Source organism: Triticum urartu, chromosome 6A (assembly GCF_056163025.1).
Source record: "Triticum urartu cultivar PI428250 chromosome 6A, HENAU_Tu73, whole genome shotgun sequence".
Classification (NCBI taxonomy): Eukaryota; Viridiplantae; Streptophyta; class Magnoliopsida; order Poales; family Poaceae; genus Triticum; species Triticum urartu.
This window is the reverse complement of record NC_141878.1, coordinates 86,223,220-86,250,642: the sequence shown is the minus strand read 5'-3', so window position 1 is coordinate 86,250,642 and position 27,423 is coordinate 86,223,220. Positions and strand designations below refer to the sequence as shown.

Sequence of the window (27,423 nt, the reverse complement as noted above, 5' to 3'; positions counted from 1 at the left end):
TGTCGGTTTCGCTGTTTTCGCGACTAAATTTCAGCATTAGTGCTCTGCATTACGCATTACACATATTTTTTTATGCCCTGACTTGAATGTGGTACCAAGTTGTTATTCTAGCTTTAAGTGTAGTGGTTTTGGATAAATAACTCCCGTGGGCTGGTAATGGTTCTACAGTGAAAATGTCATTTAGCTATCCTATTTTTTTTTTGCGAGTGATTTAGCTATCCTATTTAAACACGGAGTGTTTCGGTATCTTCTCTCGTCTCACTCACTTGCCCTGCTGTGAAGGGAGAAGCAACGAACCAGAGTAGAAAGTAAGAACAACACCTAGCCATTCGTTTGAGTCAACGTCGATCGATGTGGCGGCTAAGGATCGGGGAGGAGGCCGGCGGCGAGCCGTGGCTGCGCACCACCAACGCGCACGCCGGGCGCCAGGTCTGGGAGTTCGACCCTGCTGCCGGCGGCGGCGCCCTAGACGACGTCGACGACGCGCGCCGCGAGTACTCCAGCCGCCGGCACCAGCTCAAGCACAGCGCCGACCGCCTCATGCGCTTGCAGGTCCACGTTTACTCCGTTCCATACCATCACCTGGCTCACTTGTCAGCTAGCTCGCTCGTGATTTCTCTTTTACGCTTTTTTATGACATGCATCATGCATGCACGGACGTAGTTTTGTTTTCGTGAATACTAAAGGCTAACGCGCCTTTCATCACGCCGTTCTTCACTTGTGGAATTAATTTTTCTTATATCTATTTGAGTGTCACGGTCGGCTATTTTGTTTGGATTTTATCAATGTTGTCTTGTGTTTTAATTACATTATGAAGGTGTTTTTTTATTTGTATATCGTGTCGGGTTTTTGCTGGAGACAATATTTTCTAGTGAAGAATGAAATTTTTTGGTGTGGCGTTGTGGTGTCTTCACACGTGTCGGTCTCAGTGCCAGTTGGTGGTGGTCGTTTGAGCCTCTTGAAAGGTCCTATCCACACTAAAATCATGAAATTGCCGCTATAACACTCACATGGATCGGCCCACGAGCTCTCGCTCGCTTAGTTTGATTCCCTATTCCTCTCAGTCGGTTAGCTTTTTTCCGCTCGCCCCACTACTCGCTCAGAAAAATGGAGTATTTTTAAAAATAAATAGGTTAGTTTAATTAAAATATGTTCAAGGATTTTTCAAAAATATGTAAATTTACAAAATCATAAATTGTTGAAAATGTTTATGAGTTTAAAATATATTCATGAATTAAAAAACATTTGCAAATTAAACAAGTTTCAAATTTTAAAAAATTTCATAAACTTTAAATATACCCGTGAACTTCAAAATACTCATGAATGTAATAAATATTAATGAAGCAAAAATATTTTTTTTCTTTTTAATGTTCACAAATTTTAGTAAACTCTCATACAATTAAAACCTGTAAGAAAATAAAGAGAGAAGGGGAAATAAAACTAAGCAATAGACAACCTTACATGCAGGTCCCACAACGACCCCACCAACCCCGAAGCACCAGAACGCTTCAAATCGTGGGAGCTTAGTATCTCTATAGATGCTGGCCCTCCGAAAAAAAACGTGAACATGCTGGCATGGTTGGTTGCAAGGCCAAGTACAATACTCCCTCTGTTCCCAACAGATGGTGTATAAAATTCAATTAAAAAAGTTTAACTATTTTTAAGTTTGATCAGATATACACATTATAAATACTAAGCTCCTTAGATTTGGAGTCTCCTAGTGCATGGGGTTGTGGGAACGTTGGGCCTATCTGTAAGGTGTTAAATTCATGAATATATTTAAATTTTAAGAATATTTTTTAATTTTGTGAAAATTTTCTTAAATTTTCAATCTTACTTTGAATTATGAACATTTAAAAAATCTATGATTTTTTTTACTTTGCAAAATTTTCAAAAATCCAAGAACATTTTTTATTTAACGAATTTTTTCAGATAAAAAAGGTAGCCGCCTTTTTATGAGCTAGCAGTAAGTGAGCGAGCGAGCGCTTCGTGGCCCGACCTATATATAACCATTGTAGCACCAATGCCACAATTTTAGCATGGAATAAGAGCTTCCAAGGTGATTAAAAAAAGAGCTCCCCGGGGGCTCCGATATAAGATTTTTTTCACCCGGAATTCCCTATATAACGCCCATTGTAGAAATTGCCAGCAAACGCACATGCAGATGGTCATGGAACGCCCTACAAGACAATAAGGTCTTAATGCTGATTTCTTTGTGCTCTTGCGATTTTTCTTTCTGTATTTCTCTTTTTGTTTTCTCCTACCAGTTTTTTCCGGTTTCTCTCTTTTACACTTTTCATGTCCTTATAAATTGAAAATATTTTAAAAATTCGTGAATATTTCCTTAATTAGTGAACTTTTCTAAAAGTTTAAGAATTTTTATAAAACTCATGAGCCAGTGTCCAAATTTGTGATAAAAAAATAAGAATTTTTTTTATAATAAAAACAATAACAACGTCCAAATTATGATAAAAATAACAATTTTAAATTTTTGAACACTTATTTTTTTTCAAAATTTGTCATTTAGAAAAATCACAATTTTTTATCTGCAAACATTTTATGGAACTCATTGTTTTTTTTAAAGATGAAAATTTTCTAATCCTAAAATCATGATATTATTTAAATCGATCAAACCCCCCCTTTTTTAAGGGAACCCGACTGAAAAGATCAAAGGAAAAAAACACAACAAGAAGAAATTGCTAGGAACTAGAGGAGTAGTGGTTGGTAACAATGCATATCAGGTTACTGGGATGACCCATGAAGGCGAGCACAATGTGTGTTTTTCTGGAAGTTTTGATGCAGAGAACATTAAATAGGAGCTCTCTAACATCCCTCGGTGGCAATACAACCAGGTTACCAGGACAAAGAAAAGGGCCAGCTCCGGGTAACCCGCGGCTGTGGCCACGATGCCGATGTCATTGTCATCCATTCATGCAGTCACATCAAACTATAAGTACATTATAAATTTTGTAATGCAAGGAAATATTCTGTCGAATCAATAGAGTCCACGTGAACCATCGAATTATAAGTACATGCACAATTTTAAAGTTACATAAATGTTTTTTAAACATGTGAACACTTTTTAGATTACATGAACATTTTTAAAATAGGTCTTAATTTTTAAATAATATGAATATTTTAAAAACGGTTTAAGTTGCTTCTAAAATTACACTGCTATTAAAAAACATAAACACCTTTTAAATGACATGAACATTTTTTTCCATTTCCATTGATTTTTTAAATAGAAATACTAAATAAAACTGACTGAAACCTCGAAATGACTGAATAAATCGAAAACCTGAAAGAATAAAAATTGACCTAAGTGGATGAATGTGACGGTGCCGGGGTATGACGAGCTCGGAGATGATCCCCGGTCGACGAGCCACATAGCGTGCGGCATACCGTTCAATCGATTCACCTAGCAGCATGGTTTGCACTAGAGTTTTTTCAGATTTAGGAATGATGGCTGCTATTGTCCATCTCCGGCGTTGCCACCACGACGATGGAGTCCAACGATGCTGAAGGCCTTGTTCGTTTAATCCTCCTCCCAAGGGGATTGGAGTGGATTGGAGAGGATTTTGGCTTGTAGGGGATCTAATCCCTCTCAAACCCTGCCATTCCCCTTCAAAAACCACCTCAACCGAACAAGGCCTAAGGGATTAGATTTGCACACGGATCTTCATGGGTCAAACTGCAAATCCTTTTTTTTCTTGGGGTCCTTTGTGCAAAGCTCTAGGACAGCTGTCCCTTTGTTTGCCTCATGGAGCAACCATGTGTGTACAGGTCTTTTTTTTGAGGGAATGTGTACAGTTATTTGTTCAATGAACATGTGGAAGTTCCTCTGAAAAAAAAACCGCTGGAACTCGGTAACGGAAACCAAGACGCCCGACTGGGCCGGCCATGGACGAGAGCGCTTTCGTGTAGAATCAGAGATTCGTAGTAGAGGGGAGCCCACGGCCCAGTTCTGTACCTCCGTTCCGCTGCCGCTGCCACCTCCGGCCGGAGCCGCCGCGGCTCTGCACTCCCACGGCGGCGGCGAAATGACGAACCCCGGAGAAGGCTCTACGTGCTCGCCGCGGACGGTCCCCTCCACGGATTCCGGGCCCTGTCTCACCAGCGCGTAACCACCTACTAACCCTCCTTGCATTTCGCCGTCTCAGCTTGTTTACTTATCCGCTGGAATGCCATTTTGCCGTCTCAGCACAGTTGGAATAAACTAGGAGATGCAAGTGAACTCGATCGCAGGCTTGCTAATTTCGTGAAAATAGGGTGAAAAGGTTATTTTACTCCGATATTTTTTTAATACCATGGAAGGGCATGCAGAAATTTAGGGTTGCATTTCAATGTGTTTTGCCATATATATATGAACAAAGGGAAAATACCTGGTAAACTATTTATCAGTATTTTTCATTCTCGTATGTTGCGAATGATAATGAATTAGATCTGAAATGTTGCAGATATGTTGAGATTATTGGAGATTTTAATCGAATTTCTACATACGTTCTCACCGAAGGCCCTTTTCACCAGATATGTCCTCTACCGTAGGCATAGGCTAAGCATATGCAACGTGAATCCAGTAAATTACACGGATACACAATGATTTGGGTCAACGGTAGCCTAGAATCACAGGTCTAACATAACCACAGGTTTAAAGTTATTTTTTGCATCTTACCGATACCGGCAGTGTTGCCACTCCTGAATTCCTGATACATAAGCTGACAATCCGGCCCCTCATGCAAGTGCTCAAATGGCATAGAAAGGCCATGCAAGCCAGTCAGACATGGATTTGCTTAGGATTTAGGACTTCCTGCCAGCAGCGCCATTTTCGTGCACATATTTTGCTCATGGAAATGCTATCATTTGCACGTTAATTTCTTGTTCTCGGTTTTTATGGAGGTTTAAATAACTGCACATGACATTGCAAAACACTTGCACCATTTGCAGTTTGCCGAGTTGACTGCTCCTAAGCTGGACATTCCTGGTATCAAGCTCCAAGAGCATGAAGATGTCACCAAAGAAGCTGTTTTGACCTCTTTAAAGAGGGCAATCGGACAGTTGTCTACTCTCCAAGCACATGATGGACACTGGCCTGGGGATATCGCCGGTCCTATGTTCCTTCTGCCGGGCTTGGTAGTTCCTTTCGCTCATATACAACAGTGAACTGGTTAAGATTCCTTAGTTATAGCCTTCTCATGTGTTCTTGCACTAGCATATCTCGTCGTATAATCAGCTAACTTCCTAACAAGTTGCTCCTGAACTCTTAGAAAATATAGAACTGCGCCAAAGGGCTCTTCGAAGACAGTATCCTCTGTTAGTATCCTTCTTCTGAATTATTGGAAAACTAGTGCCTAAGCCTTCTTGCTCGGTTAGTTGCTGCTTATTTTGCTGTTCCCGCCTTCAGTGACTTCCTTTTGGTCTTGACTCTTCAGTAAACTTTTGCCTTCCTCTATTGATCTGTTAGAGCTCCTGCAACTGTTCAGAAAAGTGTGAAAGATCTGTATTGGTTACCAGCTGAGCGTCACTTTTCTCACTTGGTTTCAGCATTGCAGATATTGTGGCATCTCATTCTACGTTATCCTTTGTTTTGTTGTACTTCTGTATGAGAGAACTGGGCCATTTGGTTTTCTCACCTTTTTTTTATTCAGGTAATAGCACTGCATTCGACTGGTGCTCTTAATACTGTCTTATCGTCAAAGCATCAGAGGGAGATACGTCGGTATCTCTACAATCATCAGGCAAGGAAATATCCATCTTAACAAAACGTTCTTAACTATAATATTTTTACGCAAACAAAATCTGGCTTTGCAATCCACATGATGTGTGTTTCATCTCATTCCTTATGTCCACATTACATCTCACTACTACCCTAATGTATATGCCACTACTATTTTTGTTTATGCTTTTCAAAGAAAGGGACAAATTTCCGTGAATTTAAGTGCAGAACAAAGATGGAGGCTGGGGATTGCACATTGAGGGCCCAAGCACCATGTTCGGTTCTGTCTTGAACTATGTTACCTTGAGATTACTTGAAGAAGGATCAGATAGTGAAGATGGAGCCATTCAGTTAGCTCAGAATTGGATTTTGGATCATGGAGGAGCAACCTTTACAACATCATGGGGAAAGTTTTGGCTTTCGGTACGGAGGTTATGCATTGTTTTCTTTTCTGTTATCTGCTTTGGTCTTGTTACAAGTGTAGTTGTTTCAAACCCAGAGAGGTGTTCTGACGTCTCTACTTTCTTAAGGTTCTTGGTGTATTTGACTGGTCTGGTAACAATCCATTGCTTCCAGAACTATGGTTACTACCATACTGCCTCCCATTTCATCCAGGTTTGTTTCCCCCTTAAATACCTTTTCGCTTTCTCTTTTGGCTTGTATTTAGTTATCTGGAAATTTTATCATAATGACTAATAACTCAACACTGGCAAAATTTATCATATAAACTGCATGGAATGCTTGTTTGACTGTTAGTGCAGATGATCAGTAGAATATACTGCAAGTATAGTTCTCATGCAGCTGACCCTGGGAAAGTTTATTTGACAGATTGGCAACAAAACCATTTTTCTTTTTTGCAGCAGAACAAAAATCATTTTCTATCATCACAAACTTTGTCAGAAGGCAATAATTTTATTATGCCCTTCTCTGTCTGATGTATTCACATTTATTAGTACTCCCTCCGTCCCAAAATAAGTGTCTTTGATTTAGTACAACTTTAGTACAATATTGTACTAAATTAAAGACACTTATTTTCGGACGGAGGGGGTATATATTATCATAATCTAAAGTTGTACTAAATTAAAGACACTTATTTTGGGACGGAGCGAGTATATATTATCATAATATCTTACCTTATTATCTTTGCTAAAATATTCTGCGTCGCACACAGGGCGCATGTGGTCCCATTGCCGAATGGTATACTTTCCCATGTCTTACATATATGGAAAGAGGTTTGTCGGCCCAATTACACCAACTGTATTGAACTTACGGAAGGAGCTCTATAAAGTACCCTATGATGAGATAGATTGGGACAAGGCTCGCAGCCAATGTGCTAAGGTTCGTTGGAACTTGTTTCGTCATGCATGTGCCAAACCAGTAACAACATAAAGTAACTTCATATTATTATGCTATTGAGAAGTTTCTGCTCTGCATGGTTTTTGATCTGTAAACGGACATGGCTCCTGTGTCAGTATCACACATTTTTATTTATTACTTTAGGTAGAGATCTCCATGCAGAATATAATTATAAAATGTTGCTTGAAAGATTTTATTATAATTTACTGTAGGAGGATCTGTACTGTCCTCATCCACTGGGACAAGATATCTTATGGTCCACTCTTCACAAATTCGTTGAACCAGTTCTGTCGCATTGGCCCGGAAGCAAATTGAGGGAGAAAGCTTTGAAAAATGCCATGCAACATATTCATTACGAAGATGAGAACACTCAGTATATTTGCAGTGGTGCTGTAGGGAAGGTATATCTAAAATCATGCCGTTATTTTTAAAGGGCATGCGTTTTTTTTCTTGTTCCTGTTTTCAGTTGATTATTGTGAAAACTGATAATACAAAAAACTGTGCAGGTACTGAATATGCTTTGTTGCTGGATAGAAGATCCTAACTCACAGGAATTCAAACTTCATATTCCAAGGATCTATGATTATTTGTGGGTTGCTGAAGATGGCATGAAGATGCAGGTTATTCTTTATGTTGTCCTTGATCCCAATTTTTTTGCTTTCAGTTGCGGTGACTGCTTCACAGGTTACTTAACTTAGTTAAATAGCACAGGAAAGTTACTTTAGCATTTTCAGTTAGCATGGTGTCTATTTTTGTCATTTATTAATTTGGTCCAGATATACTCTGGAATCTGGAGAGATACTAAGATATAGTGCATCTTTTCTTTTGGCTTGATATGCTAATACCAGTGTTAAGAAATGGTCCTGTCACCGTAGGGTTATAATGGCAGCCAGCTTTGGGACACAACTTTCACAGTTGAAGCTATACTGGCTACGGAACTCACAGAAGAGTTCTGTCCTACTCTTAAACTAGCCCATGGCTACATAAAAAATTCACAGGTAAATTTTGATACTTAATTTTCCGGCCAGATTAGGTCATCGTTTGACTCAATTTCTGTTATCTGTTCTTTGAAAGGTTCTTCACGACTGCCATGGAGATTTGAGTGTCTGGTATCGTCATATATCTAAAGGTGCATGGACCTTTTCTACCGCCGATCAGGTTTGGCCTGTATCAGATTGCACTGCACTAGGATTAAAGGTGGTACCGTCATTCTAAAGTTGATATCACCAATTACCCTATGCAGACAAACTTTCAAAACTTGAGCACTTGCATTCATATAATTATTTGATTTTCACTTGATACTATTAACAGAGTGATTCCAGAATGTTATATTCTCATCCATTATTTACCAACATGATAAGATATGGTCAAAGGTGTGTGTTGGAGACAGTCTCGTTGTCCAAAATGACATTTATTTTCGAAGCCTGTTAACAGGTGAATGATGTTATGATGTTGTTTACCTGTAAGGATATGATTTTGGAAGTTCCAGCATTTGTTCTTCCAGGTTCTTGGAAGTAGGGACTCTCTTTAATGCACAAAATAACCAAAACAACTCTCAAGTTTTAGATCTTATATTCTTTTGTGGTGTCGTGGTCATCATTTGAATTATTGTTATAATTGTTCAAATTGTTGCCATTCCTCTTTCTCATCAGGCCTCATTGTTGTTGTCAAAGATTTCTCCAAAAATGGTTGGTGTATCAATAGAAGCCAATAGACTTTATGACGCTGTCAATTGTCTCCTTTCTTGGATGGTATGCATATCCCGTTTTCAAACCTCTAAAAGCTAGGATCATTAGTTCTCTTTTGCTCTATGCTCTTATGGATTTATCTATGATTCTAACTTTCTTTTTGCATATATGTTTGCTTAAATTTTCTCTAACAATATGCTTGTTTAAATTGGGTGGAACTAAGATAAACCGTTTTTTACAGAACGGAAATGGTGGCTTTGCATCATATGAACTCACCAGGTCTTATGCCTGGCTGGAGGTGAGTTACAACTATAATGAGAACTCTAGACATTCAGCCTTTTGTAAATAGTGTTTTACAATCTGACATGCTTTTAAAACTGTTCAGTTTCTCAATCCTTCTGAGATCTTTGGGGACATAATGATTGATCATCCGTAAGATTTGATAACCCTATTCTTGTTACCATGCTGATTTGTTGTTTTTAAGAGAAACTGAACTGAGATGTAAACTGGACTGGCAGTGTTGTTGAATGTACTTCAGAAGTGATCCAGGCCCTGACTGCATTCAGAAAGCACTACCCTGGACATAGGAGGGAAGAGATAGACAAATGTATCCATAAAGCCGAAAACTTCATTGAGAGTATTCAAAGAAGCGACGGCTCATGGTTAGTGTTGAAACTCTGTTCCGGAAGAAAAGAATGTCCAATACACAGGCATCTTTTGATGCTTTTTGGTGTCTTCACTCAAACACAGAAACTGCTGCCATTATTGCTCATTGTGTTGTCTATTTGCAACAGGTACGGCTCCTGGGCTATTTGTTTCACCTATGGGACATGGTACGCAGTGAGGGGATTAGTTGCTGCTGGAAGGGCATTCAAGAACTGTCATGCTATTAGGAAGGCCTGCGACTTCTTGTTGTCGAAAGAGACTCCTTCTGGTGGCTGGGGAGAAAGCTATTTGTCATGCAGGGATAAGGTACATTCATTTCTTCCTAGTTCCTAGGTAATGCCTGTTGACGGATGTCTGTATGCAGCGGTAGCTGCGGTACAACCAGAAACAGATCAGTCCGCGATTGATCATAAGTATGAACGCCTGATTTACTGTTAGCTCAGAATTAGCAGTTATGTCGAGATCTATTTACAAGCAATAATATCCCTCCATTAAAAAAAAGCATCATGCTGTTCGTCCAAAGAGCTTGTCTTCAATTCCTCCATTTTAACATGGCACATATATTACATACAGCGCAGCAAAAAAAAAAGTTATGCTTCCATAGATCAATCAAACCAGTAGCGAACCAACATGTATTGTTTTGATATTTTTTTCTGCAAAAGAGAACTAATCTGACCTGGACATTTTTTTTAATTTCTGCAAATAGGTTTACACCGAACTTGAAGGAAGGCGCCCCCATGTAGTCAATACCAGTTGGGCCATGCTGGCCCTAATTGATGCTGGGCAGGTTTTTGTATTTTCTTTTTCTCCTCGATTTGGCATTGTTCATTGAGGCATTCACCAGGCTCATTCATATGATGATATCTGCATTTCAATTTCCGTTGGAGCAGGCCGAGAGAGATCCAGGGCCTCTGCACCGGGCAGCAAGGGTTTTGATTAACCTACAACTAGAGGATGGCGAGTTCCCTCAGCAAGTAAGTATGCCGCGAACCGAGCAGTGAAACTTTTCTCTTGTAAGGACACTCTCATGAAAACCACTGTCAAAAGTGCTTAGATTCCAGACACTAACTAACTGGCAATCCGGCATTCGGTCGCTGTTCTGTCTGCGTTTGTTCATGACCGTTGAAATGGTATTTTCTGTTTTGTGCCACAGGAGATCATCGGCATCTTCGCCAGGAACTGCACCATCAGTTACTCCCAGTACAGGAACATCTTCCCTATCTGGGCGCTTGGAGAGTACCGCTGCCGTGTCCTGACAATGCCTAGCTGCTGATCCGAGTCAGAAGCGCAGCAGTGCAGGTCACACTATCTGCAAATGAAATCTATACGTACTGGTACGTACATACCTTCTCAAGGCACTGAAATGGTAGACAGAGGAAGAACTGTACTTGTAGTATTATTGTACACTATCTTTTTTCGAGAAAACGCAAAAGAGCTTGCGTTTCCTGACTATTATTGTACACTATCAGAGTCCAAATAAATGATTGGTGTATAATTATGGAATAAGAAGTCTGAAAAGATGATACCAAGATGCTTAATTATGTGTATGTTTTTTTCTTTCGGAAATGCAGTTCATTTTTCACTTCATGCCTGCAATCTTGAATGGCCATACCTGCCAGTCTCCTGTGCTCATGTTTTTAGAACTACCGCCTTAGGCTTTAGGGACAGTAATGGTGGCATGCCCCCCCCCCCCCCCCCCCCCCCCCCTCGTCCGATTTAAAATCAACGGACGGATCGACAGGAACTGTACCCGCACGACAGTGCATGAACAGTGCCCAGGGCTACGGGGTCGATGCACAGTGCCTGGCCATGTTATGCCGTGGTCATTAGATCTATGTCCCAGCCATTGCCGGTCCTTTTGCAATGGCTGGCACTGTGCCATGGGTCACCGTTACGGCCGTGCGATGTCATCATCAAAAATTTAAAACCATGATCAGTTACAGTTGCAGAAGCAATTCAGAAACATAGCAAGTTCAGAATTATTCAGACAAATGGCTAAATGATGGATCAACATATTTTTCCATGGCAACACGACCGGGTCACTTTGATCCTACGTCTGTTTCGTGTGCGCCTTTATTCTAGGCATTGCCAAAACCATAGGCAACGGCGTCAAAGCAAAGTAAATTCAGCATTCCGAGCTTCAGGCCGAAGAAACGGGCGTTGATCGCGTGACAAAATCACGCACCCAATGGACCGGAGCCATCATCAGTGCATCCGGTCGAAGTGCGAGGCATGGTCGTAGGAAGGCTTTGGGAGCTGGAGCTCGCTGTCATGGTCCCCCAAGCGCTCGAAGACCTGGAACCGCGGGTGATCATCGAGGGGCTGGCCGCAGTCTAGCCAGAGCCCCGCCGATGATCCCAGCGCGTGCATCGCGGGGTTGGGGGCGCCGGCAATGGCTGCCACCCCAGAGTGCATCTGGGGACTTGGCTGGAGGTTGGCAGCACCCACTGGGTTGCTTGACAGAAGAGAGAGAGCATGCTGAAGATCCGGGGCTCCACTGGAGTCGGAAGCAACAGCAGAAGCTTGGACGCCTGGAAGGGTAAACAAGTAGAACAAGTTTTGGTGTTAATGTTCATCACCAAGGAAAAGATTCTTTGGAGTGCCTAAACATACTTAAGAATATAATCGCCGCAGATGCAGAGTTACTGTGCAATGGAAAATCTCAATCAGTTCTGAAGTTATCATTACTTTACTAGTAAAGATGAAACCAAAATTTTCATGATTCTGTAACAGACTATTGTTTTTATTTATTTATTCTGACCCCAAGGCTTGCCTGCATGTGCCTCATTATCAACAACTTTCTGGTATAAAAAACAAAAACAAAGCACTATTAAAAATTCGTCTGAGCAACTCAATCATGCCAGATTATGACAAATAAGGTAATCCACAGTCTCTTCCGGACCCAAAGCTATAGTCTCAAATGGTACGACTAATCATAGTTTCTGGTAAATGTCAGAATCAAATCAGTACTAAGAGGACAGGACAGGTTGACAGCTCTTCTTAAGGTGGATCTGTTTCAGATCAAAGATTGTGGATAACTGCAGGTCAGGAAGTACAATCATCTACGAGGAAGCAAATTCAGTGAAAAGAGCGTGATTAACCAGAGGTTGCTAAAATAAGGGTAGGTGACTAGAGCTCCTTGAAAAGATAAAACATGGAGAAGAATGTGACCTAGCAATCAGGTCCTCGGATCACAAAAATAAGGACCACGTGTATAGTCACATGTTGCAAACAGAACTTACCTAATGAAATGTTGAAATGATACAGCTATATGTTCAGAAAGTGCAAAAGCTTCATGTCATTTATGTTAACTCGAAAGAACAGCCAACAAACAGGAGTACATATTAGAAGAAACATACTAATTCTATGAAGTGGTCCGTGGAAAAAACACGAAGAGGTGCATTTATCTATTCTTGTTTTAGTTAGGAATTGTAGGAACAAGAGTTTACATGTAAGTGACGACCTTTATATGGTCACTTTTTCACTGTTTCGTTTGGAAATTCATTCATAAGCAGGGAAATACCTTGATTAGGGAACTTTGTACAAGTTCCCTTGAATGACATGAACCCATCGAAACCATGATGTGCACCATGCGGCATAATATTGTCCGACATCTGCTGACTAGATAAATGCATCCCATGAACACCTGCAGCAGTTGTTGGCTTTAACCAAGGAGCTTTTGTGTGTGTAACTTTGAAGCCTCCTGGGTCATCCCATGAAGAACTTCCACAGCTTCTCATTTGAACATAAGGAGCCTGACCGAATAGGAAATTTGGCTGTTGCCTTGCATCTGTTCAAGTCATTACAAGAGTTTTAGCACAAAATGTTCATAAGTCAGAAATGTAACTGCTTCCATAACTCCAAATCCTCAATTTGTTTGTACAATTATGCGTTTGTTTTTTTCTTTTCTGAATCACTATACCATTGACGCGATAACATAATTATTAACAGATAAAAGTACAAAAATATTTTGAGTAATCTAGAGTGAAATGAATAGTACATTGGGCACAACTCCTTAAAATAAGGACAACTACAATTGTTTAATTCCCATCAACAGGAATCATCATAAATTGCTCCTATCAACAGAAGCCCTCACAAATGGCAGTCACCAGGATCACAAAGAGCCTTTCCGATATCACAGTTACAAAAATTGTGACTAATTTTTGACATTATGACTAGCGAGGAAATTTGAATCAACAAAGAAATTGACCATTTCAAACACAAAAGATGCTCTACCCTAGTAATTTTTTGTGCCGCTGAGTTGGTGTGACCATACGTGGCTGTTTTAGAAGGACATATGTAAGCATGTTAGTTACTTAACGCATGAATTTCACAAGACATAAGGCAAATACAAGCCTAGTACCCTACCATAAAACATCGTAGACATCCTTGATGAACTGAAAGAAATTGCTTCTGGCTGTGGCTTGCGCCTGCGGGAATTATGATCATTGAGACGCCTACGGCAGCTTCGCTTTTTCTGGTCAAACTCAGCTAAAGCATGAAACCTTGAATCAAGTGGAAAACAAAAGAGAAAGAAACAGATCAGAACAACGGGTTCTTTTTTTTTGTGCTCAAGGATGCCACTGTTTGCAACATAAAGCATCTCACCGGCTGCACTGTTGGCAAAAGCGTCGCTCCAGACCAGCGACAACAACTTTGGGAGCCTTAGCGTGAAGTTCACAGACTCTGTGCTTCCGATGGTAATCTTTAACAGAAGAGAGATCGGCTTTGCAGCCTTCAACCTGACAGTATGAGTTATGTGGCTTCTGTTGTTCCGCCTTTGCCTTCTTGCCCACAGCAGGAGATTTGTTTGGCGCGCTCGCAGCACCCGATGGCGAGCTCTTGACACTCTGCCCTCCACAGACATCCTCGAAGTAGGTTCTCTTGCCGAGCTTCAGGCCGATCACCGGCTCCCCACTGCTCACTGTCACCACAGGCGACGGAGATGTTCCAGTTCTCGTGTTATCAACTTTACCCAGCTCGGTGTTCTTGCTCGTGTTCCTATCAGGGTTTTTGACAGGCGCAAATCTGAACTCCATGTTGTTCCCAGCCTTGGATGAAGAATCAATCGATGCGGACATGGAGCTCTTGGAAGAGCCATATCCCATCTCCGAGCTGGAAGAGAAGGTGCCGCTGCCGCTGCCGCCAGAAGAATGGAGCGGTTCGTTCCCCATGGTAGCCGCCACGGCGGCAAATCTTGGATCGGCCTGCATCGCATTCTTGGGGTTCTCGCCTATCGGCGGGAAATTCTCCCAGTCCCACAGCACCGAGCTCCTCTGGTTCCACTCCATCCCAAAAGAGCCCATGCCAGAGCCGAAGATCTCCGGCGCTCCTCCTCCTCCTACTCGCACGGCAAAGCTGCTGCCACTGAAGCAACAAAAGGGAACACAAGGGGTGAGGAGCAGAATTAGCAAGCTTGGAAATCAGGAAAAAAAATTGCACTTGGAAAAGTCAATGATGATGAACAGCTTAGAACACATATGAGCACCACTGAGGGCAAGAGAGAGGAAGTACACAACTATCATCAAATGAATGAGTGAATGCCGTGTGCAACTGCGCAACAGAGGGTATGCAGAGTACCTTTCTTCACACAAGTGGAATCGTCAGTTAGTTATGGCAAGAAGATCATCAATTCATCATTCCATTTCCCCAGCAGCAGGAGAGACAAAAAAGGAGAACACACAAGTACCTTGATGAGGGACCAAAGATCAAGTTGTGGTATCCCCCCTTCACTTCTTCCTCCTCCGAAAACAATAGGAAAGACAGCAGAATTCCTCCTCCTCCTCCTCCTCCCAGAAGCCCGATCAGCAGCGCGCCGGAGCGCCACGGAGCTCCCCCTCGAACCCGGCGAGCCGTGGTGCCGGGGACGTCGCCGGCGGAGCAGGCGGCCCCATCAACCGGAGAGAAGCTCTGCTGCCTCAGGCCCTCGGCACAAGGTCTGCCTCCCCCTCAAATCTCATCCCTGGGCGATGAGATGAGATCTAGTATATCACCTTGAAAGAAACCCAAGCCCAATCACGGCATCAGCAACCACCCCGGCGCTGGACCCTACGGCGCATCATGACAACCACCCCGGTCTCGCTCGCCCCAATCAAGATCTTTCACCACCACCAGCAGCACGCCCCCAAGCCCAGAGAAAAACTACCACTACTGGAGTACTGGTACTGCTACCTCAGGACTGCATTATTTGCTCCACGTTGCCTCTGCGCCACCCTCCTCCACGGATCAAATCAAATCAAACCCCTTTGGGACGGGACGGCGGAGGGAGGGAGGGAGGGAAGGAGGGGGAGAACCTATACCACATCAAGTCAGCTGCTTTTCCTTTTCCTGTGGGGGAGGAGGACCCCTTTTTACCCGTCTACTAGAGGGGAAAGAACTGCTCATGCCACCCCTAGGTGTACTGTGGTACTGTGTGCAATGGAAAGGGAGATCAAGAATCTTACTGGTGCCTCCTTTTTGCTCAAGAATCCTTGTCTCCTTGGCCTTGGTGTATCCCTCCCTCTGCCTGGCAGGCACTTGGGAGAGAGGATGAGGGAGGGCCTCAGAAAATCAGCAGAGGAGGGCAACCAGATAAGGAAGACAAGACTCACAATAACCCAGTGCACACCACACACACAAATGAGCTAGCTTTTTTTCATGTCATGCCCTGATGAATGGTGCCCCCACCTGAGTAGTGACTAGTGAGTGAGTAGGCCTGGAATGAACAGAAAGTGCCGAGTGGGGATGGATTTGGATGCCTCTACTGCTACTGCATCTTCACACACAGACACAGTGCAACAACCAGGCACATGCCCTCCCTGACACCATCTCCAAGAGGGCTCAGGGGTCAAGAAAGACAGCTAGGCTTAAGCTACTCACCTCACATCACCACCTGTTTACTGTTACTTCTACTACTACCAACAGTGCTACTTGTATGTATGTATCTACTGTACAGCAAAATCTCCAGTGGAAAAGCAGCAGCCTTTTTTGTGTGTGCTGAGGTTCAGAACTCAGAGTTCCTCAGCAGATCAGATGTATCATCACCTCCTCCGAGAATGACAAATCACAAACGTATGAACCAATGAAAAAAAATAGCGCGCTGCGAGAAGATTTAGCGCCGCCCTTGTCCAGATGCTGTAGAAGTTACGAAAGTACTGTGCACAAGACACTATAGATTACGATCCCGGTACGATGCTATATCGAGCGGATTCTGATGATTTGGCTTGATGCATCGAACGCTGGTATGTGACGGCGTACCAAAATTGCCCATGATATATCGTTCGCATAGCGGCGCTCTAGAAAGTTATAGCGTGCTATATTTGAAAAATTGTGTTTTGCATAAAAATGTCAAATGTATCACATAATTTAAGGCTTCCCTAATTTGCAAGGATGGGGACTTGGGGCGAAAATGGAATGAGGCCGACACCGCTATTTGGAGACAGGATGAAGAGAGGTTGCTCTCACCTGGTGGCTGACTTGCCGACGCCGGCGGCGTGGTTAACGTCGGCGCTGACTTGCTGGAGTTGAAGGTGTGGCCGACGACGCTACTTGGAGAGGGGATGAAGAGAAGCCGCCGCCGCTAGTTGGAGACGGGATGAAGAGAAACCGCTGCCGCTCATGAACCGCCGCCTTCGCTCACGAGTCACGAACGTCGCCGACGCCTCTTGGAGACGGGATGAAGAGAAGCCACTGCCGTTCACAAACCACCGCCTTCGCTCATAAGTCACGAACGCCGCCGCCACCGCTACTTGGAGACGGGATGAAGCGAAGCCCCCGCCGCTCACGAACCGTCACCGTCACCTTCGCTCACGAGTCACAAACGACACCGATGCTGGTATTTGGAGACGGGATGAAGAGAAGCCGCTACCTTTCACGAACCGTCGTCGCGTTCGTTCACTAGTCACGAACAAGGCCGACACTGCTACTTGGGGACGGGGTCAAGAGAAGCCGCTGCCGCTCACGAACCACCGCCGCTGCCTTCGCTCACAACTCACGAGCAACGCCGCCACCGTCGCCTTCGCTCATGAGTCACGAACGCCGCCACCACCGCTGCCCTCAATCACGAATTGGTGGGAAACTTGTGACGAGTTTGCTAGGTTAGGTTGTATGGGTTGCTATATGGGCTTTATGTGTTGCTTCTGTGAGATAGTGGGGGTGAGTTGGGCCAATGTGGTGATGTGACAGGCCGTTGTATGGTACACGCAAAAACGCTACAACGTTATTTCGTTTAGCGCCGAAATAGTGCGCTATAGCGCAAATAGCGCCGTAGTGAGCCAATTAGCTAAAACGCAACGTGGCCTTTGCTGATACGCTACAGCGACGCGCCAAAACAGCGCGCTATTTTTTTCGTTGATCCGAACAGCCCATGTTGCCACATTGGGAAGGATAAGGAGGAGGGAAAATGGGTTGCCACATTGGGAAGGATAAGGAGGAGGGAAAGGGAGTGGCAAGTATGAGTGACACCACCTGCACCTAGGACAGAGTTCATGGACTCAGTGGATACATTGATATGCCTTTCTTTATCTCTTATGTGCTTGTGCTGTCTATGTGCTACTTCACTTGTGTGCTTTTGGTTGGATTAAGAGGTGTGGATGCCTGCCTCTATATCGAGCGGAGTCTGATGATTTGGCTTGGTGCATCGAAGGCTAGTATGTGACGGCGTACCAAAATTGCCCATGATGTATCGTTCGCATAGCGGCGCTCTAGAAAGTTATAGCGTGCTATATTTGAAAAATTGCGTTTTGCATAAAAATGTCAAATGTATCACATAATTTAAGGCTTCCCTAATTTGCAAGGATGGGGACTTGGGGCGAAAATGGAATGAGGCCGACACCGCTATTTGGAGACAGGATGAAGAGAGGTTGCTCTCACCTGGTGGCTGACTTGCCGACGCCGCGGCGTGGTTAACGTCGGCGCTGACTTGTTGGAGTTGGAGGTGTGGCCGACGACGCTACTTGGAGAGGGGATGAAGAGAAGCCGCCGCCGCTAGTTGGAGACGGGATGAAGAGAAACCGCTGCCGCTCATGAACCGCCGCCTTCGCTCACGAGTCACGAACGTCGCCGACGCCTCTTGGAGACGGGATGAAGAGAAGCCACTGCCATTCACAAACCACCGCCTTCGCTCATAAGTCACGAACGCCGCCGCCACCGCTACTTGGAGACGGGATGAAGCGAAGCCCCCGCCGCTCACGAACCGTCACCGTCACCTTCGCTCACGAGTCACAAACGACACCGATGCTGGTATTTGGAGACGGGATGAAGAGAAGCCGCTACCTTTCACGAACCATCGTCGCGTTCGTTCACTAGTCACGAACAAGGCCGACACTGCTACTTGGGCACGGGGTCAAGAGAAGCCGCTGCCGCTCACGAACCACCGCCGCTGCCTTCGCTCACAACTCACGAGCAACGCCGCCACCGTCGCCTTCGCTCATGAGTCACGAACGCCGCCACCACCGCTGCCCTCAATCACGAATTGGTGGGAAACTTGTGACAAGTTTGCTAGGTTAGGTTGTATGGGTTGCTATATGGGCTTTATGTGTTGCTTCTGTGAGATAGTGGGGGTGAGTTGGGCCAATGTGGTGATGTGACAGGCCGTTGTGTGGTACACGCAAAAATGCTACAACGTTATTTCGTTTAGTGCCGAAATAGTGCGCTATAGCGCAAATAGCGCCGTAGTGAGCCAATTAGCTAAAACGCAACGTGGCCTTTGCTGATACGCTACAACGACGCGCCAAAACAGCGCGCTATTTTTTTCGTTGATCCGAACAGCCCATGTTGCCACATTGGGAAGGATAAGGAGGAGGGAAAATGGGTTGCCACATTGGGAAGGATAAAGAGGAGGGAAAGGGAGTGGCAAGCATGAGTGACACCACCTGCACCTAGGACAGAGTTCATGGACTCAGTGGATACATTGATATGCCTTTCTTTATCTCTTATGTGCTTGTGTTGTCTATGTGCTACTCCACTTGTGTGCTTTTGGTTGGATTAAGAGGTGTGGATGCCTGCCTCTATATCGAGCGGAGTCTGATGATTTGGCTTGGTGCATCGAAGGCTAGTATGTGACGGCGTACCAAAATTGCCCATGATGTATCGTTCGCATAGCGGCGCTCTAGAAAGTTATAGCGTGCTATATTTGAAAAATTGCGTTTTGCATAAAAATGTCAAATGTATCACATAATTTAAGGCTTCCCTAATTTGCAAGGATGGGGACTTGGGGCGAAAATGGAATGAGGCCGACACCGCTATTTGGAGACAGGATGAAGAGAGGTTGCTCTCACCTGGTGGCTGACTTGCCGACGCCGGCGGCGTGGTTAACGTCGGCGCTGACTTGTTGGAGTTGGAGGTGTGGCCGACGACGCTACTTGGAGAGGGGATGAAGAGAAGCCGCCGCCGCTAGTTGGAGATGGGATGAAGAGAAACCGCTGCCGCTCATGAACCGCCGCCTTCGCTCATGAGTCACGAACGTCGCCGACGCCTCTTGGAGACGGGATGAAGAGAAGCCACTGTCGTTCACAAACCACCGCCTTCGCTCATAAGTCACGAACGCCGCCGCCACCGCTACTTGGAGACGGGATGAAGCGAAGCCCCCGCCGCTCACGAACCGTCACCGTCACCTTCGCTCACGAGTCACAAACGACACCGATGCTGGTATTTGGAGACGGGATGAAGAGAAGCCGCTACCTTTCACGAACCGCCGTCGCGTTCGTTCACGAGTCACGAACAAGGCCGACACTGCTACTTGGGGACGGGGTCAAGAGAAGCCGCTGCCGCTCACGAACCACCGCCGCTGCCTTCGCTCACAACTCACGAGCAACGCCGCCACCGTCGCCTTCGCTCATGAGTAACGAACGCCGCACCACCGCTGCCCTCAATCACGAATTGGTGGGAAACTTGTGACGAGTTTGCTCGGTTAGGTTGTATGGGTTGCTATATGGGCTTTATGTGTTGCTTCTGTGAGATAGTGGGGGTGAGTTGGACCAATGTGGTGATGTGACAGGCCGTTGTGTGGTACACGCAAAAACGCTACAACGTTATTTCGTTTAGCGCCGAAATAGTGCGCTATAGCGCAAATAGCGCCGTAGTGAGCCAATTAGCTAAAACGCAACATGGCCTTTGCTGATACGCTACAGCGACGCGCCAAAACAGCGCGCTATTTTTTTCGTTGATCCGAACAGCCCATGTTGCCACATTGGGAAGGATAAGGAGGAGGGAAAATGAGTTGCCACATTGGGAAGGATAAGGAGGAGGGAAAGGGAGTGGCATGCATGAGTGACACCACCTGCACCTAGGACAGAGTTCATGGACTCAGTGAATACATTGATATGCCTTTCTTTATCTCTTATGTGCTTGTGCTGTCTATGTGCTACTCTACTTGTGTGCTTTTGGTTGGATTAAGAGGTGTGGATGCCTGCCTTTAGGTTCTGTTAGTGTGGTTGGTTTTTAGGTGGGGTGGCTTCCTTTGCTTGCCATCACACATTTTTTATGTGAATGTTTCAAACAAGTTCCAAGGACTCATTCTTGTTTTTAGCTCATGCCTGCCAACCAATTATTGGTGTCACTCAGTGGGCGATTGTACATAAAGGCTATGTGATTAATTGGCCCCATGGCTTTCCAAAAAAAACACCTATGTTTTTATTTTATTTTATATTAAACCAAAAGTATAGAAGCCTGTGTTGTGCTTGGATGAGCTGACACCACAGGGTTTTAGTTCAATTGTTTGGTTTGGAATGCAATCCAAGTGCATCTTTATCATGGTGGTTACTTCGTTAAGTTGTTATATACGGATGGTGAGGGAAATAAGGTTGTCAATTCTTGGGAGATAAGCCATCCACATTGCCTCTTCATTGCTGTCCAGAGCTAGTACAAAATTTAAGAAGACGATGATGGGGACGACGACAACGATGATGCCGACATAGCTGGCAGCTTGACACCGATAACAACCACTGAAAAACAAAAACCATAACTGCAACATGGATTCAAGCAGACGGTTGTCTGGCACTAGATCCATGATCCGAAATGACTGCTCCCAAGTGCAGGTGTCTACAGGCAATTGGTCTCAAGTTTTCAGTAAATCGACTCAGATTGGCAGATGTCTACAGGCTCCCCCAAAGCCTACTGCTAGTATGGCTATGGCTACTGTGATGGTCTATGGTGCATAGGTAGTTACCAATGTGTTCCATCTAAGTCTAGAGACCATAATGCATAAACTGGAAGAGAAAGACTGATCTGGACTCACCACATTTGCAGGTTTGATAGCTATGCCCTCAGTCACATTCCTGGGTATAAATGGTCCAGTGCATCACCATCCCAATCACAATGGTACCGGAAGATCAAAGCTACGCTAACAAGAATTCAACGATGCGGCTGCGACGTCCGCATCCACCGAAATTAGAAGAAGAAAACGATCGAAAAAGGTTCCTACATGGATGAACACTGACAGCAGGCATCAAATACCCCTCTAAGCTGCCAGGCTGTTGATGCTGTCATGGCCGGGCCATCTTCCGCAAAGAAAAAGAAAAAACACCTATGAGGATGACACGCAGAGGTGAACAAGTGCAAGGAGAAGCACCAGGAGGTAGTTGCTTCGGACCCGCCGCGGCTTCCACGAGTAGGCCGAGTCGACCTCGATCATGATCCCGAACCTGCATGTCCCGGTGCTGGGGTCCTGGCCGGTGGTCGTCGCGTAGCCCGAGAAGCCGCAGGCCACGTCGTCTTGGTCGTTCTTCTGGTAGAAGCTGTTGTAGGCGTACGAGATGTTGCTCCGGGTGTCCAGCATCCCGCAGGAAGTCCTGTAGCCAAGGCTGGTGCAGTCCGCCCTGGCGCACGCGTAGCTCACCGTGTCTGGAAGCTTTGGGTCGTCGAGGCTGACAGTGGGCTTCAGCACACACCATTTCTTGTCGAGGTACTTCACGCCGCTTGCTCTTTTAATCTGTGAATTCGGCACACCGAAGTTCAGCTGATACTTTGGTATGCCATCGTACGTGTAGATCCCCCAGTGGCGCTCGAAATTCCCTGGCTGTATGCTCTTATCATCCTCATCAATTAGACTGAATAAGTAAGCGTCGATCGGTCCAGGCCTCATCGGGGTCCCTTGCCCAGTGGCGATATGTGTCATGAAGCCTTGGTTGAAGCGCTGGGCGAGCTGAGCATTTGCGTTCATGTCACCGTCAGTTGGCCAGCCTATCTCCCCAATAACGATAGGCAGATTCCCATATCCATTCTTCTTCAGAGCCCAGATGAGCGTGTCGTGGTTTGCATCAAACATGTTTGTGTATGTTGCAGAGCCATCAACAACGGGCTGTGAGCGCCCGTCAAAGAAGGCGTACTCAGCAGGGAAGTTTGGATCAATGTAGAGGCTGATGAAAGGGTAGATGTTGACAGTGAAAACACCACCAGTGTCGCTCAGAAATTTTACAATTTCGAGTATCCGGTCATGAATATCTGTGCGAAAATCCCCGTCAGAAGGCTTGCCAGTTGCTGTATCATAGACATCAGCATTTTGAGGAACAGTTACTTTGATTTGATTGCCCAAACCAGCCTTCACAAGTGCACTTTGTATGTTCTTGAGGGCAGGAAAGGTAGTTAGCAGAAAGCTTCCATTGTATGTCGACAGGAAAGGCTCGTTACCAACCGCAACATACCTAGCAAAATAACAGAGCAAATCAAGATGTGGCAATGATATATGCAAATGGTGGATCAACATCAAGAAGGCATTGCTGGAAGAATGAGATCGAATATGGGACATGAGAACATGGAGCCCAAACTGATCTTGCTGAACATGCATTTTGCTTACAACATATTGTGGAAGCAGTAAAGACCATTTCATTTCATCATCTGCTTATCAGTAGTTCAGATGAAGTGTTATCACATAGTCTAGCTTACTAGATCACCAAGCAGGTAGCAGACATTGGAGTTGCAACTTAAAAAGAATGCTGCATGAAATTTATCAGGGACAGTGCATGTACTAGCGTAGAGCTGTTTCATCAAAATAAATGCTACCAGTACAGTGATATAAGATGGAGGGATGGAGCTAGAAAGCAAAACACATGTGGTTTAACTCTGTATTACTAGGTTAAATTACAAGGTTGTATTTACAAATCAAAGTCGACAGTTTGCCTCATGCCAAAAAGTAGTTCAGACAAGCTAGAGACATGAAAACTGCGAAAGGAAGTATATCAAAAGCTGGAAATGTGCATATTCTCCCAAACCACTGCAAAACCACCAATGAAATTCATGGATTTCCAGGTTGAATAATAATCTGAGTTCAAGAAATTGAGTGTTACTATGGGTTAGGTATTTAACATAGTTTAATAAAAAATATGTGCAAAACAGCTACATAAATTGAACACGTCATAGAAAGAACAGAAAGATGTTAAATGTTTGCAAAATGCTTGGTAGTGCTGATAGATTTTCAGAATGTGCTAAAAAGGTTGAAGCCTTCAAGTTTCAGTTTAAAAAATCTTTGAAATTATGACACATAAGAGAAATGCATGTCCACCAGGACCACACGGTCCAACAGGTAGTGAAATGAGTATAAACATAGTCATTGCAAGACAGAGTAGGTATGAGGTAAATTGTATACAGGAGGTATAACTCAAGGGAGAGGGAAGAGGGCAACTATTCTATCACCCTCAAAGAATCAACAGAAATAAAGAGGACTGGACAAAAAAGGATGCATTTCCTCCACGGTGCAAGGTCCCCTCTTCTTCCAGCTAGGAGCTTCGAAGGGAAGCAAATGAATGCTACTGCTCAACTTGATCGTTCAGTTCCGTTTGGAAATGGTACGCACAACTCATAAGTGGTTGGGTGTGAACATCTCATTTAAAACATGAACCTCGTAATGCACGCTGTGAGCACTGTTCCAAATAAATGTAAACGGTTAACGAATGGTCAACCCACATGTTAGAACCGTAGATGGTCCTTTACACTGTTGTGCATGGTTTCATAACTTGCTGTTTACGCTAATATACTCCTATTTATACATTAACAAATAAGCATCTAAATGTAATACATTGTTCCTATACACATAATGGATCAAGGGAACTCCCAAGAACTGTCATTTGTAGCAGCACAAAGAAGAAGAGTTGACTGGTTTCTGCTTGCTAAATAATTTGCAACTTTTAGCTTGTTAAAAGGCTCACAGGCCAGCTTTCAATAAAGGCTAAAAATGCTTTTTACTAGATGTTCCTGGTACAGTTTTTGTGAGAGACAGATACTTTTAATACAAAATGGCCTACAACCATATAAAGGCCTTTTATACCATAGACAGACTTGTAGATGGCCTAACCTTCAAATTCAACTAGAAACGTGCATTCATAGTTAAAAAAGACGCGCCTAGGCTCTAGGTGGTAGCAAAACGCCTAGTGCATAACTGCGTTTAATCTGCGCATATCAGAAAAGCGCAAGGCGGTGGCAAAACGCACAATTAACGCCTGGCGCTTTTTTGAACTATGCATGCATTGCAACAGGGTATAAAGTATCTAGTACGTTAGCCCGCGATTTGCCTGTCCATATTATGTTATTGTGTAAAAAAAGTTTTTATTTAGTTAACACTTACTATTTGGAAATCACTTACTGGATTACCAAAAAGACATAATTTTGTTTGGTAAGTGAATAAGAGGTGGGGCAGGTGAAGCGGTTTTCAGGAAAAACCAGTTGAAAAAACTAGAGATGGGGGCAAAAATTCCAAATGGGAAGAGGAGGGGAGAACGTACGTAAGGTTGGAGGAAGGAGGAGCGGACGACAGAACCTTGCGTCTTTTTTAAATAGGAGAGAAGATTTAACCTAACAGATAGGCATGCCTTGTAAAAGGGGACTTTACAATGTCAAGAAGAGCCTTGAATTCAGAAAAGTGATGACGAGAATCCAGTGGTGCGAACCGGCTGGAACCATTGGACATGGTGAACTTCTTGCTGCCGTGTAATTTATAGAAACAGTATGAATTGATGAGCAAAGTAAAATCTTCAAACTGATACCACCATCAGTCATGTGAATGTGATGCTTAATGAAAACAGAAAGTGCCCTGCTTGGTAACTTTTCTGTTCCCATGGAATACATGTAACCAATGCAACCAAGCAGGGCGCAAACCAGAAGCACCATGGAAAGCGCCGAGAAGTGGGTCTCCGATGGAGACAGATTGAAGGTAATGCAGAGGTTTCTCATTTCCCTGCTAATTCTAGATTTGTCGCTGTCCATCCATATGAACCGGGCGCAAATGAAGCAGGTCTCCAAGTCGAGCATTGAGCCAAACAAGAGCTACACTTGTTGGCCACCAGCCAAGACAGACAGATCGAAGGTACCGCGAAAAATGTCGCCTTTGTCCCTCACTAACTCTAGACTCATGACAGTTCATCTTCCGAACTACAGTAGAATCAAATGAGACCACACTCCAGCTAGCATAGATAGCATCAAGTACAAATCAATCAATTAATCAAGCATGGCAACAAATGAGAGTCAACAAAGTACAGTAATTAATAGGATACCTGACGTTGCAGCCTTTGTTGAGGTAGTTAGAGACGTTCTTCTCGACCCACTTGTCGGCTGCCTTCATGCTGCTGGCCATGATGGCGAGCAGCTCGTTGGGGATGCCGACCATGACCTCCAGGCCGCTCTTCCTGAGGGCGCTCATGGTGCCGTCCTCGGCGTCGAACAGCTTCACCTTCTGGAAGCCGTTGTCCTTGAGCATCTTGACCACCGTGTCCGGCGGCAGCGGGTGGCTCGCCTGCGTGCCCCAGTTGGCCCCTATCGCGCCCACCCCCGCCGCCGACCAGGAGACCACCATCACCGCCGCCACGAAGAGCGCCGCCGCTCCTCCACGGCCGGACCGAGCCCGAGAACCCATGGACAGACAGCAGATGACCCCAACAGCAGCAGCTCCAGATGAAATCTTGGGCTCCTCGCTTGCTCCGAGCTCAGATCTTGGATGAACCAATCCGGCGAGCCAATACAAGAGGGGATCTAGTCGGGAACCTCCAAGAACACACTGAAATCGAAGCTCGGAGCTGAAACCCTCACCGGAAAGAGAGGGGAGCCGCAGGTAGCAGAGGCCCCAAGAACTCGAGAAGAACGCTCTCAAATCCCCGAGCTACCGGAGCTCCACCCACGAGCTGGAGCTGGAATCTTTTGGGGGAACAATAAATGAAGCCCTGGCGAATCCCACCTACGCTCGACCGCGACGGGAGATTCCCAGTGATGGCGAGCCAAGTGCGGGCATTGACGGCGAGCGAGCAAGAAGTACCCCAGGCGAGGTGCGAGTAGGCGAGGGCGGCAGAGGGCAATAATGGGGCGGGCTTTGCCAAAGCTGGCAGCGAGCAGAGCAGAGCAGACGGACGGATCAAAGCAAAACGGAAAAGATTAGCCTTTCCAAGTAATGCGAGAGGGGGAAAGGAAGATTGTGATTTGGGCGTGGGGTTGGAGAAGAGACGGGGTGCTGCTTGATCTCATCTAGCAAAGCGGCGGCATGATCGGTCGCCTCTGGAAACCTCAAAAGTTGCTGATGGATGGACGGGCTATGGCTCTATCGATATGAGATACGGCGGCAGTCACGCCTCACACGCTTGGAGGTTGGAGCTTGGAGCTTGGGCTGGGAGCGCAAGCAAAGGGAATCGGAGCAGCATGGTTTGTTAGGCGCTTTCACTGTCATGATGGTGGTTTCTTGGTTACTTACTGTAAACATGGTAGAAAGATTCCTATCACCTGCATGCAAAAAATTGCAAATCGAGGACAGTTTTGCACTGTTTGGGCAGAGGCCTGAGGGAGGAAAAGATTTGGGGGAAAGGCTACAGATATTCCCCACTACGCCACTAACCTCTAGTACTACTACTAGCATTTGCATCGGTGGCAGCATGGTCACTGCACTGCGCTGCACTGGGATGCTGCACCGCGTTGCTGCTCTGCTTCTGCTGCCGCTGCTGCTGGTGCTCAGTTTTTAATTGCTTTCCTGAGCTTTTGTTCGCTTTTGCTCGTTTGTTTGCTGCGGCTCTGGCTCGCAGCGAGAGGTGAGGCGATTAAACTAGTTAATCA

General features: G+C 44.9%; 3 protein-coding genes across 10 annotated transcripts; 1 reads left to right on the top strand and 2 right to left on the bottom strand.

Annotated features, from left to right (window-relative positions):
• Positions 1 to 275: 275 nt before the first annotated feature.
• LOC125514950 (cycloartenol synthase-like) lies at positions 276 to 10,961 on the top strand. 6 transcript variants are annotated; one of them, XM_048680326.2, is made up of 18 exons: positions 276 to 552; positions 4,945 to 5,130; positions 5,646 to 5,735; positions 5,942 to 6,136; positions 6,244 to 6,328; positions 6,885 to 7,051; positions 7,282 to 7,470; positions 7,576 to 7,689; positions 7,945 to 8,067; positions 8,144 to 8,227; positions 8,722 to 8,820; positions 8,999 to 9,055; positions 9,143 to 9,189; positions 9,276 to 9,419; positions 9,552 to 9,729; positions 10,130 to 10,210; positions 10,314 to 10,397; positions 10,577 to 10,961. In XM_048680326.2, exons 1-18 carry the CDS (start codon positions 352 to 354, stop codon positions 10,694 to 10,696), a joined length of 2,244 nt encoding a protein of 747 aa, XP_048536283.1. In that variant the 5' UTR covers positions 276 to 351; the 3' UTR covers positions 10,697 to 10,961. The 6 variants fall into 6 exon arrangements, with proteins under 6 accessions (XP_048536283.1, XP_048536282.1, XP_048536281.1 ...); XM_048680325.2 differs by having other exon boundaries at positions 8,144 to 8,266; positions 8,743 to 8,820; XM_048680324.2 differs by having other exon boundaries at positions 8,144 to 8,266.
• A 369-nt stretch (positions 10,962 to 11,330) lies between these two features.
• LOC147964123 (squamosa promoter-binding-like protein 3) lies at positions 11,331 to 16,117 on the bottom strand. 3 transcript variants are annotated; one of them, XM_087526737.1, is made up of 5 exons: positions 15,867 to 16,117; positions 14,032 to 14,790; positions 13,792 to 13,928; positions 12,947 to 13,213; positions 11,331 to 11,954 (listed from the first exon to the last, which is right to left on the bottom strand). In XM_087526737.1, the coding sequence occupies exons 2-5, from the start codon at positions 14,727 to 14,729 to the stop codon at positions 11,629 to 11,631; spliced, it is 1,428 nt and encodes a 475-aa protein (XP_087382863.1). In that variant the 5' UTR covers positions 14,730 to 14,790; positions 15,867 to 16,117; the 3' UTR covers positions 11,331 to 11,628. The 3 variants fall into 3 exon arrangements, with proteins under 3 accessions (XP_087382863.1, XP_087382862.1, XP_087382861.1); XM_087526736.1 differs by lacking the exon at positions 15,867 to 16,117 and adding an exon at positions 15,004 to 15,705; XM_087526735.1 differs by lacking the exon at positions 15,867 to 16,117 and adding an exon at positions 15,113 to 15,704.
• Positions 16,118 to 21,628: 5,511 nt separating this feature from the next.
• LOC125513455 (O-Glycosyl hydrolases family 17 protein) lies at positions 21,629 to 27,195 on the bottom strand. Its single transcript, XM_048678572.2, has 2 exons — positions 25,884 to 27,195; positions 21,629 to 23,042 (listed from the first exon to the last, which is right to left on the bottom strand). Exons 1-2 carry the CDS (start codon positions 26,240 to 26,242, stop codon positions 21,926 to 21,928), a joined length of 1,476 nt encoding a protein of 491 aa, XP_048534529.1. The 5' UTR covers positions 26,243 to 27,195; the 3' UTR covers positions 21,629 to 21,925.
• Positions 27,196 to 27,423: the final 228 nt, after the last annotated feature.